Source organism: Corvus brachyrhynchos, unplaced genomic scaffold (assembly GCF_000691975.1).
Source record: "Corvus brachyrhynchos isolate BGI_N302 unplaced genomic scaffold, ASM69197v1 scaffold17, whole genome shotgun sequence".
NCBI classification, from domain to species: domain Eukaryota; kingdom Metazoa; phylum Chordata; class Aves; order Passeriformes; family Corvidae; genus Corvus; species Corvus brachyrhynchos.
In genome coordinates, this window is record NW_008240046.1 from 3,743,706 (window position 1) to 3,758,365 (window position 14,660).

A 14,660-nucleotide genomic window follows, 5' to 3' on the forward strand; every position below is an offset into this window, starting at 1 on the left:
TACACAGAGAGGGAGAGAAGGAATAGGTAGATGGTGTAATAACACAAGATGTGTTTCCTTTGAAAACTAGACTAAGGAAATTTTCTTGAGAGAGAAGGAGGAAGGGTTCCCCGTGATTTGAACCCAGTTCTGGTCCATTTGCAGTATTAAAGCCACCTGGAGCCGGTGTCTGGTTATTCATAAGACTCTCCAAATGACAGAGGATGCAGATGGATAGATGCAGTAGGTCCCAGAGGAGATGCAGTGCCTGAGGCCAACAGAGGCAAGCTTGCTTGTTTGGGGGACTGCCTGCAGTGCTGGGTGTCAATCAGCTCTGGCAGCAAGTCACTGCCTGTCTCTAGGAAGGCTGCCTGAAAACCCATTAGGGCTTGGCATGTGCTAAGATCTCAATGACATCCCATTGCTTTGCTGACTATAGGTTTTTTCTCCTTCTAAAATCACCTCAGGCTCATTTTTTTTTAAGTACTGAATCTCAGAAAGAAAGTTAGATAGCTGAAAGCACTCATAAAATTATCTAAAAGTTGAGGTCAATGTAGTTCTTGTCAAGATGTACATATAGCTAATTTCCCTGGAGAAGAAAGAAGAGTTTCCTCAAAACACATTTCTTATACTGTACTGTGCTTGTGGTGTTCAGTGCCCATTATTAATGGATTCTAGCATATCTGTTTGTCAACATTAACATTTGTTAAAATAAGTCAGTTGCTTTGTATCTTTAAATTGAGTTTTACTTATTTTTGACCTCCTCACTCAGAGAGAAGGTCAAGGCTCTTGGAAACACCTTTTTATTAGACCACACATAGAAGTATCCTGCCCAAAGGAGAGTTCAGGACAATGCATCATTGTCTAAACAATGATGCCTTCCCAGCGCAACCAATTTAGAATAAAATTTTCAGGGTTTTTGAATTATACAACTCCAAAAGAAAACACACAAAAACAAAACAACAAAAATACCTCACAAAACAACATTCAGATTTCCAGGATTTGAATAATGAAATATTGTTAAGAGTGGGAAGAGAAAGACAAAACAATTCAGAAGCCCTGAAAGAAGTATATTGTTATTTTCAACAGTGTCTTCTCAGGAAAACCATATTTCTAACATAAACTGAAGTGCTAAATACAATCTCTGGATTAAACATTATTAATTCCCCATGTATCTGCTGGACTACATTCTTTTATAGATTAACTGTTCTCAAGACTGGGGGATTTTTTCACTTCCCAGAAGTCATATGACTAAAACTCTACTGCCTATTTTCTTCCGCCTAGATAAACGTCTTTCTTCGCTTAGGCCCTAACATCTATTACTGAAGCATAAATGCAATGGTTGGAGAACACTGAGCTGCGAAGACCCCACACGATTCTCTCCTTCTACCCCAGATGCAGTGGCAGTGAAGAGCCCTGTCCATGCCCAAAACCACAGACCTCCAGGATGGACACCACCAGGGCTCACTGCACAACTCTCCAGCTGGGAGGGCTTCTCTTTACCTATGTCGGCACATCGGGAGCATCATCAAATGACTGGGATGGAGTGGGCACACTTACAAAGTTGTGCATTAGAAAAGTAAAAGTCTTCACTGAACCTAAAAACCATCATTCAGAAAAGCTTTTTTGTTGGATGTAGGTAGCTATCAGTAGTTTTCAGCATCTCCAGACAATCAGGTTCTTCTCACAACATGTACCCACTGATTATTGAAGAGCAATTATTTATAAACTAGCAAGAGGTGCAGTTAGCATATTTCTAGGACCCTGTATAGGGCATCTGCTGGTGCCTCTCTTAAAGTGGCTACAATCAAGCAGGAAGCTTCCAAGCATTCCCTAGCAGACAAACAGCTGTGTGCAAGGCCAGTGCTTATATTTTGATACAATCCACTTCTCCACTGAAACTGCTGACCCACCTCTCTCCTTCCTGGCACCAGCTGAGAAAAGCAATGCCTTTTTGAAACAGTGGCTGTGAGGAGCCTTTGCTTGCATACCTGCTTCATCAGGCGAGCTCGGCGAGGCGCTGTCCTGGGACAGGGTGGTCCAGCTGGAGTCCTCATCGCTTGGGGCCAGGTTTTGAATCCTATGGAGGGCACAGTCTGTTTTGGCCCCAGTTTTTGGGTGATCTTTCTTTGTCTCAGGGCTTGATGACACTGTGGCAACCTGGCCATCCTCTGGGCTTGGCATCTTGTTCTGTTTCCGCGGCAGGACTTCCCCATTGACAATAATAGTAGAAGCCTGGCTGTTGCTTTGTGCAGACTTATCTTCCATTGCAACAAAACCCGGCTCTAGATCTCGAGCTGATGTCTCTAGATCCGCATAGTAATTCAGGAAGCTCTTGGTCCTCCTTGGCTGTGAGGGTAATATTTCACAGCCAGAGGAATCCTGCGGGATCGGCTCATTGCTTTCAAACTTCTCAGAAGTTACATTTACGCCTGCAGTGGTACTGAGGTTTTTGTTGGGATCCTGCTGTCCCTGCTCGGCAGCTTTCCTGAGCTGGTTTTCTCCATTCTTCACCAGCTTTATATTGGCAGAGCTGTTCCCCAGAAGGGGCTGAGCTGCTGGGTCGGAAAGACCCATAGCTGTCTGAATGTTAGTCAGCGCGTACTTTTTCCTGCATTTCGGAGGAGTGCTGTTCTTGGTCTCTGTGTGCCTGATTTCTGCATTCAGAAGCTCGTTGTGAGAGGAGCGCAGGTTCAGGGTGTTGGGCGGGGTGGCGGGGCTGTTGCGGTTCACAACGTCCGTCGTGCTGCCGCTTGCCATAAACACTGCCAGCGCGTCCACACCAGAATCGACTGAAAAGCAAAAGAAACAGACATGAAACACATTCATTATATACATCATTCTGCTAGGGCTTCTGGTAAAGGCATGTAGCCCTTTGGGTAATTGTTTTACAGGAGGAAAATTACCACAACCTAAGTGGGGAAGAGAAAAGACAAAAGCTTCGCTATTAAATAAGGAAGAACAGAGGCAGAAAAACATACAGAGAGATCATCAGGACCACATAGATGAGAAAAAGTGGAAAGCTTGACCCTATACAGGACAGTTTTAGGGCAGAGTTTTAATTTCTCATTCTGTTGCAGGCAGGCTCTGGGACAGCAGAGATGCCCTTTGCAAATGCCTGGGACTCTCACTATCATCCTTACCATAACTATTTTAGTATTTCCCCTCTGTCTCCAATGAGGAGCGAAATAATTCCTCAAGTGCTCATCACTAGGAAGCAGAAATTTGAGATATTTCTAAGCAGGCTGCAGACAGATGCTGCTTCTTTTTCATCTAAGGGTAGTGCTGTTAGTGCTAAGCCTGACTGGCTGGTCAGTTGGTGACTCCCAACACCTGCATTTTCTCCGCTATTTGTCTTTCTGTCTTTCCCCTCCCTACCCTTCTGCCTTCTTTTTTTTTTTTTTTAGAGACTGGAAGTAGAGGGTCAGGGAATATGAGCAGAAGATTATTTCACAAAGGTGTATTTGATTTCCAAGGGGAGGCAAAAGAAATCCCTTGACAAAATATCCTGGTGGAATTCAATCAACTTTAAAAATAGGGCTGGCTCCAGAGATGCCTTACTATTTCTACAGCTCACAAAGGGTAAAACATACATCCTAGGGCAGAGCACACCCACTACACTGTTAAATAATACCATTCTTTTGCCTACATGTAAACAAGTTTCTGGCTGTTGTTAGCCAGGGTCACAGCTCATATTTTGAAAAAATATTAAGTTTATTGAGGGAACAGATTTTTAGACTATTAAAAATTATCAAAATATGGATAAAGAAACCCAAAACTAATTAAAAAACTGTAATTTGTTCCTGTACGGTCTATTTATGGCCTCCACCAATCTGCACAAGTACTCCATGAACACCTTCATTTACTGTGGCAGTCACTGTTGTTTGATACCTGGCAACTAAATTAGAGACCAATTAATAAATCACTCCCATCTGCCACAACATGAAACACCCTTTCTGTTGTTCCTAATTCTCAGATATCACTGACTGCTTATATAGCACATAAAAAGGTATCTGGAGCTTATCCAGGAATGAAAAGCTGTAATTTGAGCTAGCTGATGACAGATCATTCCAGCTGAGCTGTGCTGCATCTTTTTATATTTGATATATGACAGAACTGACTGCTGTACAGATTTACAAGAGATTAAATATATGGGTTTTAAAAGAACATATAATACATAAACAGAGGGAAAAGGAGCACTTCACAAGGTTACCTAAATGCAGGCACAGTTGCTAGTGTTCCCTCCTCTTTGATGTGCTGTCAAAGCTGCTCACTTGCAAACATCACTCTGGTTCACTTAAAACCAAGCAGATCAAATAATAATACTCTTTGTTCCCTGAATTACCCACCCAGCTGTTGAAGAACAATTTCTAAAGCTTGTTAGAAACAGAATTTAAACTGAATTTTACAATTATTCATGTTTGCCAACTTCTCAAGCCCCAGTCAGTCAGTCTAAACCAACTGCAAATTCTTTAGAAGATGGATCACCCCATGCACACCGTGCAAAAGCCATCATCTTAGGTAACAGCTAACAAACATCCTGTGAGCAATTTCAGCTTTAGCCACATGAGACTTTAAAACACAACTATCACAAAATTTAAAGGAACTATGTAAATTACTTCTCAGATAAACACATCATATACGTACACATAGTTTTCTGGATCTTGTTTAAAACCAACCAGGTCTAATGTAAGCAAGGTTGCATTTGATCAGATGTTACCAAAATGTTTTACATGAAACATATATATATATCATCAACATATACATATCATACATATCAACTCACTGCTTTGTATTCTTTTCTGAATCACTCAAAATTTGACAACCTGAAAGTTACAAAAAAAAAGTAAAGTAATAGGGCAGGATAATTTCCCCTGCCACTGCCTGACCTTTAGAATTTATGGAATTGCATGGTATCTAGGGATTTCACTAGATTATATTTTACTTCATGCTTCAGCAAATTAAAACAAGCATTTATGGTTTTCACCAATAAATACAATTACCACAATATGGAACAAGATTGAAATTTATTTTTCTCCTTTGCTACAAATGAGCTGCTTCATGCAATGTTTGCCACTATTTTTGTTACTGAACAAATTTCTTTAAAAATAATCTTCCTAGACAAAGCTTAAGCATTTGCCTGCCAGCTTATCTGTAGCCTGTCCCCTGCTGTTATTGTTTCATTGCTGAGAACTATTGTTAAGAAAACGCCCTTGGAAACACTGCAACAAAATGCATTACATTTGACTAATCTGCTTCATAAAGACTCTCCATTGGTTTGATGAACACTGGCACGCTGTTCAACGACTAAGCCAAGGAGTCTTTGCGACCCACGTAGTGGTTGTGACTTGGGTGGTAAGTTGGGCTGGTGTATGACCACGAACAGAAAAATGTCAAAACAAACCTCTCACTAGACACCATTTCCCCTCCTGACCCCATCTCAGGTGATCTGTTGATCAAATCATCATGATCAAATGAGCAAGGAACAGGCAAACAGCAGCACAAGGTGTGCACAGAGTGAAGCAGGCTGTTCTCTCAGGGGCTGAGAGCCTGCTCTGGCATGCACGCAGCCGGCTTCCCTCTGCCCTTGGAAGCAGATATAGACATGAGAAAAAGGGCGGGGGGGGGGAAAGAGAAAGGGAGGCAAAAAGAGAAGAAGAAATACAGATGGGAAAGGCCAGATCTTCCATCTCAAGGGTAGAAGTTGCTACGAGACTGGGACTAACTAAAGCACCAGAAAAATTGGAATGCAAGTAAATGCCTAAGAGCACTGAAGAAAGCTTGCACAGTAGAACAGCGTAAGGAAGAAGAGCGATAGCCTGTCCCTCTTCCTTTATACAGGACACAGTGATGCTTGAAACACGTCACTTTTCCCAGAGGAAGCACAAAAACTTCAATAAAATGCAGGAACCATGGGTTCCTGCACCCAGGGTTCCACAGGCGGACTCCATCCCCCTCTCAGACAGCTCCTTGTGCTGCCTGGCCACCAGCAACGACAATGCTACTGGCACAGGGCACCCAATTTTCAATTCCTCTACCTTCTGCTGGAAAGCAAACACAAATGGACAACCAGATCAGGAATCACTGAGTTGATACATATATCTCAGCTAAAGTGGGGGAACACTGGTAAGTTTTAAGTGAGTAAAAGTAGGGTATTACTCTAAAAAATATTCTACTCTGGTGAAAAGCTAACAATAATTAGGAAATTATCGTTACTGGGAATAATAATAATGTTAAATTGTTGGTGCTTCAAGACAGCACTTAACTTGGTAGAAGACCTGTCATAGCAATTCATTAAGGGTTTTGACTTGCTTACTTTTTAAAAGAGCTCCCAGCCTCAACTGTAGACTTTTAACATTCTTACAGATCTAGATTAAAATACTTTTACCACTATAATGTGTTTAACGCAGAGTAGTGCCAATTCTCTAAGGATCATAATAATACAAATAACGCTACTACCTGAATGGCTTTTATTGATGTATTTTAATCTTGTCATAAAACTTACAGAGCTAAAGAAAGAAAGAGAAAATGCCATTGCAAACAAAGAATAGTGCATGAACGATTTGTCTTTGCCATCTAATGACTTTTTTGCGTCGTATGATCTATGGCAGGTCTTAAAAAAGCTGAATAGAGAGTTTCTTCAAAAAGGCACAGTTAAAAAAGAAAGGAAGTGCTTGCCCTTTTTCATGCGTAAGTGCAAAATGGAAGTGAAATATGGTCCTGGAAAGAAGAAGAAGAAAAATAAGAGGAAAATTTCACATATTTGCATAGCAGAATCTTTTAAAGGGCATCTGACCTGGAAGTACTTCTGACATGGCTCGCGGGGCGTCAGCAATGCATCAGGAAATAGATTATAATTTGATATCTGAAAAGAGGGACCATTTAAGAATTAAAACCAAAGGAAAACACAAAAGAAAAAATACCACATTTTAGAAGTTCCTGAGAGATGTTAAGCATTCTAAATGAAGCCCACAGCATAACAGTGAGGATCTTTTGAGTTTTCAATGATATTTGACAGTCATTAAAGTATGGGAGAGGCTAGTCTACAGAAAAATGAACATGTAAGTAAAAATAACTATTACATTTTTGTTAATGTACAACTTTACTAGGAGCACAAATTCAAAAATATTCTCCAGTTTTAGTCAACATACTGTAGCAAAAAGTTCAATACATTAGAAAATACTAGGTTTTTCCCAATTACTCAGCTACAGCTTACTCAGGAAACCACAGCAGCACTGGTAAAAGAAAAGAAAACATAGCAGTAAGGCAGGTTCCCACGAAAATTTGCAGAATGAGATCTAGCATATGAAATTAAGAAGCACAGAATGCAGGGTTGATCCCACAGGAGGGAATCACAAAAAGAAAGCTAGGCAGTAAGTTCCAGTATGGGACCCTTTCCTGGCCAGCTTCTCATAGATAAACCATTTTGCCTTAAAGTCACTGGTTTGGAGATGAAGGACACAGAGTGAGAGACAAGGTACTCATTACTATTTTTGTCACTGCATCTAGGAAACAGAGGGAAGAAATTATACAAACCTTTCCATAAAGCAGATTTCCCTTCTGCAAGGATATCTCTTGAGTACATTTAATGACGTATTCATGCCATGGGGCTACAGCCCCAGGTCTTGTACACTTGGGCTCTAGTTAAAGTCTAAGCAGCTGTAGAGAACACCTTCATTATACAATGACTGCAGCTCAGCACCAGCTAACTCCTTTCACCTCAAAGGGTGAATTCCGATGTTAAAACATTCATTCTAAAACTACAACCAGCTAATAGTTAAACAGATGTCAGGCAAAAGCATCCTAATAAACTCCAGATTTACATTATTAGCTGAAATCAGAATCGAGACTAGAAGCTTTCTTAGTACCAAATGTCATCTGATTCTTCTTACCTAGATACCTACACAAATTCCAGGTGACACCTAACCCTTTCAGAACAGAAAAGGAAGAAAAATACTCAGATGAAGTGCTGTGGTGTGTGATCAGAGACTACAGCTGATGATTCTCTTCTGGCTGCTCCCTCTGGCAATGACATCTCTGCTGGACTGAGCTTGGAAGCTGGAAAGAGAAAGCTCAGCAAAGCCCAGAAAGCGAATTATGATGGTGGACAGAGCAGTTTGGGGAATGCAAGAGCAGGAAACGAGCAAGGCTGCAAACACCTTACACACATGGTGCTCTCAAATCTATTTGCAGACTCCTCCACACAAATCTCTGAGTTCCTGAGGGTGGGAAGGACCTCTCCAGATCATCAAATTCAACACCCCTGCCCAAGCAGGGAATCATTGCTGCCCTCTCTACTCCACCCTGGATCTGTTCTCACACCAGAATAAAATCAGGACTTCAACCTGCTTGCTAAATGCAGCTCCTCCCATTTCCAGCTATTTCCTGCTTCACCCAGTCCTACTGAAATCACCATCTGGTAACCAGCTTTCTGTCCTGGCTCCTCCATCCCCAAGAGGCACCCTGCCAGCCCCTGCTGCCACAATAATGACATTTCTCCTTTTAGAGCTAATCATGCTGCCAACCGACCGCAACACCCTAGCAGCAGTGCTGTTTCTGTTCCAGTGATGCTCTTATTAATGGGAATCCATAAAGCTGATCTGTCTTTATATGGTGTAATTGAGGAAAAAAACCTTCAGATTCTGCAATGCGTTGTAGCACTCAAATTGAATATGCCTTCCCATTTACTATTTTTTTCCTTTCCCCTTCCCACAAAGCCAAATTCCTCATCTAGCAAAAAATTACAAGACAAGATGCTTCTCAGAATCTGATTCTAACAGATACGAAGGAAAAAGAAAAATAATAAAAAAATTAAATATAAATGACAAAAAGAAGCTGGCTAAATCCACTGTTCCTGTACTTTTCTTTTTATTAAGATAGATAAATCTAAATAATCAGTGTATATTTGACTGCTTGAGTGAAACTTTATATTGCAGAGAATGTGGGTCATCTTGTACTACTAGAGTATTCTGAAATCAAGTACCACTTTAAGAAATAAAGAGCAATTCTTTCATTTATATAAGGTATAGCCGTGACATGCCATAGTGACTAATTCTGCATTTAGTGAGGGGGAAAAAACAAGATGGCATGCTAAGTCTTTTCCAAATTCAATTTTCTCCCTTTAATTAGATTTCCCCCCATGTGTAGAATGGAACAGTCGGGTAGGCAAAACCAGTGTTGTCACAGCAAGAAGATGGAGTGTGTTTTATCTGTTGGCTACTTGTGAGCACAGATAATAAGACCTTCTGTCACTGGATCTATACATTCACAGTGACATTTGCTAAGTAAATGGCTGTAATTTTTCTAATCCCATTGCTTAAATTAAACTCATGAGCCATTACATTCTGCTTTTTTAACTCAATCTCTACAATAAAGATTGCACTTTGGACTTATTTGCTAATTTACAAATAGCCCTACTTTTATAAATGCTAATACAGGGCACAAGCATAAATGTCATTCTCCCTTAAACAGGCACACAAACTCAGAAACTGTAACTTGAATTTCTGCAACTGAGATGGCCAATAAAGCAAGGAGGACTTCCATATTCTACAGCTTCAATCTCAAGTGTCATCCACAAATATCTCTTTCCAAGACTGAAGGTAAACAATGTGTAATCAAAGCTGATCAGAAATACCAAAACAAAAGCAAACTGTCATACGAAAGAGAAAGTTAGGATAAGATGTCTCCGTGAAAAAACATTACCAAAATGCCTTGTAGGACAGGCAGCCTATACACATGCTTGATGGAGCATTAGAAAGGAATCAAGGGCCACAGATTTGGCACATAAAATGACTTGGACTGGTTCAGACTGATTTCAAACCAGGGATTTGAATTTAACTTTGATCATTTGTCAGTTCCTAAATCAGGAAGCAGAGCCACTCAAAATATGAGCGATTCTTTAACAGGGTTAGGAAAACCTACAAGGTCCAGCACCAGCCTTCCAGCTGTTTGAAAGAGCACTAGGCCAATCCCAAGCTCTTTGATCAGGTGACACAGGCACCAAAAGCAGGAAAGACACTAAGCACAGGTCACAGCACCAGTAAGAGAAGTAGGTAGAATGTTAACTGAGACCCTATCAGGTGGTAAGTTCCAGCACAGATGCTGTGCTGGAAAAAGAAATAAAAATTAAACAGATTGCTATCAGTAACCACCTCCCACACACCTTGTCTGCAGCCCTGCTATTTGCAGCTTGCAAACTCTCCCTGCTCCTGCAAAGCCTAGAAACAACGCTGCACACTCCTGAGCACAATCTGCTTCTCCAAGAACAACTAAATGCATGCACATAAATAAAGACATTTCAGCTTCCCTTTTTAAACTAATTTATTTTAAACTTCTGATGGCCTGGCATCATGATTTCACCTGCTATAACTGCACCTGCCCTCTGAACCACATATTATAAATTTATGGCTAGTTATACATTAAAGTTTTATCAACCAAGATTATCCGAAATGTTTTTATCCTCAGATTACCCAGACTGGTAGCAATAGTTTTGAGCCATCTATTTTTACTGCCTCATAGCTGAGATCTTAAAAAGCATTTGAAAGAGCATTCTACAGCAAAAATTGTTTTCTCTTTACTGTAAAGTTGTACTTAACATCAAATTAGACTCTAGAGATGAAAATTTGAAAATGAAAAAAATGGAAAACAATCTTTCAGTCAACACTCTACAACTCTATATGGAAATAAAGAATGAAAGTATGTGTCTATCAAAAGTATGAATATAAAGAAGACATATAATTTCATTAATTTCTAAGTGTTTGCAAATAATTTCAAATTGCTAACAGTTAGTTGAGACCAGTGACTAAAAATAAAAAGTCCAAGTCTCAGTCACAGAAAAGAGCAGTAGAGTGACAGATTTTGCACAGTGAGACTATCAAGGCTCTCAAGAAAAGCAAATTAAGATTTTGCATGTTGAAAAGATTGTTTGTGTTCCACGTACATCAAAAACATTCTGTATCTCACCTCGGTACGGTTAGTATATATGTCCACTTTTAACTACATCTGCTAAAACTGTCTGAAAATTGGACTCATATGTCCTACCCACATATTCCTTGCCTCCAGTAACGGAACAGAGCTCAGGGTACATCAAACTAAAAAAGGTTCTCTACATTTCTAGTCATTTTTTCATCAAAGGCTGAAATAAAATAAGGCTCATTACACAAAGACATACATCTCAGCAAGGCTGAAAGTTCCCTGCAAAGCTACATGTTGTCTTCAACCAAACTTCAACAGGACAAATCAGAAATATTTCAAAACATACAACAGTTTATAAACCAAGTGTTACAGTACTGCTTAAGATGACAGAATGCCAAGAGATGACAAAAAGTGCCATACCCTACTGTTGCTGCCTGTTCCGAGCTTCCCCTCCCCCCTCCCAAAGACATGTGCTCTGAGCTCTTTTGTTCTAAGCGCGGGCAAAGCCAAATGTAACTCAGACTCTCTACCAGTGTCTGATTGGCCGCTCACCCCGGGTCCGCCCCCAGTCCTCCCCTTTCCCCTTCTCCTAATAAAAGATGGTCGAGGGAAGGCAAAAGCCCTCTCTCAGCTCAGCTACCTTCCTGTAAACATCTCTGGTCGTCTGTCTGGGTCCGCCCCCAGTCCTCCCCTTTCCCCTTCTCCTAATAAAAGATGGTCGAGGGAAGGCAAAAGCCCTCTCTCAGCTCAGCTACCTTCCTGTAAACATCTCTGGTCGTCTGTCTCATTTGAAGGCTTCTAACTGCAGGGAATTGAGCGGGCAGGGAGCTATATTTCTCCCTCTTTGCTTCTGCTGATGGTATTTGCTCTGCAGCTGATTCAGGTACCGATTTTAGAGCTACTAAAGTGCTAGATTGCCTGTGCTACCTCTCAAGGCTGCTCGAGGCTTTCTAAGGCATTGAAATACAAGCGCTAGCCGGTATAAAGCTGAAAAGATACCTTCCGCACCCTACAGTATTATTACAGTACCCAACGTCATTATAGTACTAGAATACAGCAGTGACTTGAATCCTGGCCTGATGCAGCCAGCAGAGCTTCCAGAGAAGGCTGCTGTACTATGCTGAGAAACCTCTGCCCACAGCGCTCATAGATAAAACAAACCACGTGCTCGTAAATGAAAGCCAAGTATCATATTTGCTTTATGGGCCCCATAAACTAAATGGATCAATCCATAATAAAGTGGAAGGAGAACGTAACAGAAAAGCAACTGCACTTACTGGCATTTATATTAATTACACTGAAGTGTGGCTGAAAGCAGATTCGGTTTCAACACTTGGCTGTAGAGGACATTGAACAAGTGGAAAAGAACAAACTACTAGTATTACTGGCCTGAACTGTAACACAGAATCCCGAGTTCTTGACATGCTAGCCAAAATTCTCTGTTCTTCTACAAACTCACAGATCTTCACAAGGCATTGAATACCAAAGGAACTAGAGTTTCTGTGAAAGGGGACAAACACACGATGCAAATCTGCTATCATGGTGGTTCTCCATGACCATAGGCAACTCCAAGTGGAATTACAAGGAAACAATCAGCTTCTATTTCTGATTCCCCCATGAAGAAGAAACAGACCTGTCAGGGTCCTGAGATAGGGCCACTATTTAATTATGCTAAGAAACAAATACGTAAGTGACAATAGGCATTCAGAGTACTACACTCAGAGTTCCTAAAGAAAGCTTTTCATCTGCAGGCTCTGGGTCAGCTCCTATGTGCCAACATGAGCATGTGCTTTGGAGCTTCACCAGGATCACTCAAGAGGAAGATGAAGTTCTTGTGCCAGTCTCCACATAGTAAATGTGGAAAGGCAGAAACCCACACCAGAGAGGCTTTAACATAGAGAGCAACCCATGCCATTGGGTACTTCTGCAACTTCCACTCCATCAGTCATCTGCCTTTTCCTCAGCTATTATGTGGAGCTCTTAAAGAAACTTTACAGAAAAGTGTCATCTGCCCAAGCATGAGCCAAGCAGTGATAAAGCTTGAATCTCATTCACCAAGATGTCCTTCTCTGGAAAGAAAAGGTCAGGAGATACAGGGCAGGATTTTGCAGATGTTGAATTTTACTGACATGCTTCTACCAAGAGTTGCACAGTACATACACCTCTCCTCCTTTGGCAGAGGTGCCTCTTTGGGTCAGTTATCTGTTATTCTAGGAGCAGCTCCAAGCCCACAGAGGCACACCACGATACATTTTTATACCAACTCATCTTGTGCTAATGGCAATGTAATTATCAGCACCGCTGCAAGACTGGAAGTTTAGGGTTCTTTCAGGGGTTTGCTGTTATTTATAATGTCACCATTCTCACATTTGTTCCTTTATCTCACTGCAGTGAAACTCAGATTTTCCAGCAGTTTCATGAAACAACAGCTCCCTTGCAAGCTCAGTGCAAAGAAAGGCACAGTTGGGCATTCCTTGGGAAGCTGAATAGACAGAGGCAGAGCAGAAATTTCAGTGTTCCTCATGGGAAATAAAACCCCAAGTTTTAAAAAATCAACCCTGCTCTCTCTGCCCTCAAGCACTTTCAATTATTTATAAGGGCAGCATTACCATGGGAGATGATCATGAAGAACCAAGACTCAAATCTTTCCCATCTGCAGTCCAGGGGAATGCCATCTCACAAGGAATATTTCCTTTCATTGTCACCCTTGATTTATGAATGCTTCAGAAAAAGGGCATTTCCCAAAAAAAGTTTGCTTGGGACAAAAAAGTCACCCTCCACTAAAAAGTCTAAACCAGCAGGCACCCGTTAAATTCACAGCTTTCCATTTTACAATTTAAAAACCTTGCTGTTTCTTATACATTCAGCACCTATATAGGAAATATGTTTCCTAGCACTGGGCTTCAAATAAGCCATTTTCTATTTAAACTGTTACATGTTTCCATGAATATAAAACCTTTTGTTATTTTCATAAGGCCACACACTATTCTACCCACTAAATTTATTAAATCATTCAACAAAGCAGTCAATGCCATAAGTGGATGAAATATTACCTTACCACCAAAGATGCAACGCAGCTGCTATACTCCACACAGACCTAATTCTTCCCTTCACAGATTTATTTAGGTATATGTGTATGTACGGACAGAAAATAAAGTCAGGGAGTAAAGCCTAAGGCTGCACCAAGTCCTTGATGTACAACACTAAGATTGCAACAACTGTAAACATGAAATACAATAACTGAGTTGGTGCAATTACTCATTATTTATGCAAAGAACACAAAAGCGAAATCATGTGTTTTATCAGCACTTCCATCAAGATCTAATCTGTTATCAGAGATTTCATTATGATCCACATCTCCCAAATAGTGGGCAATTTTGATACCATTATTGCTGGATGTCCAAAACACATGTTATGTTAGGCACCAGGAAGCTGCACAAATCATACAGTAACAAAGTCAAGAAACAAAGAAAGTTTCCTGGCTTAGAAACCCTGACAAGTTAAGGAAAGGAAAAACTTAGCTTAACAAAAGCACAAAGCAGTCATGAAGTAGGTGTTTTGATATCCCTGTCCTCAAACTGAGGGAGTTCTGGTGCCAGTTGATTCTAATGCAAGTTTTGGCCCCGGCAGATGATGGGAGTCCCAGCGTTCACCCAAGTAAACAATTCCACTTCTTCATGCCAAAACTGTTCAACTAGACAACAGAAAAAGCATTTCAGGCTCTTCTGGTAAATATCTAATGGCCATTACTTGTTGTCTCTAAGCAG

General features: G+C 40.8%; 1 protein-coding gene across 13 annotated transcripts in view; it reads right to left on the reverse strand.

Annotated features, from left to right (window-relative positions):
• APBB2 (amyloid beta precursor protein binding family B member 2) overlaps positions 1-14,660 on the reverse strand; it is a 171,661-nt gene that overhangs the window by 92,380 nt on the left and 64,621 nt on the right. For 7 of the 13 annotated variants that reach the window (XM_008641396.2, XM_008641395.2, XM_008641393.2 and 4 more), the window contains exons 2-3: positions 6,776-6,844; positions 1,971-2,771 (exon numbers count right to left, since the gene is read on the reverse strand). In XM_008641396.2, coding sequence (XP_008639618.1) covers positions 1,971-2,771; positions 6,776-6,794 — 820 coding nt within the window. In that variant the 5' untranslated portion in view covers positions 6,795-6,844. The remainder of the gene's footprint in view (positions 1-1,970; positions 2,772-6,775; positions 6,845-14,660) is intronic. The other 6 variants (XM_017744427.1, XM_017744428.1, XM_017744431.1 and 3 more) reach the window with 1 other exon arrangement.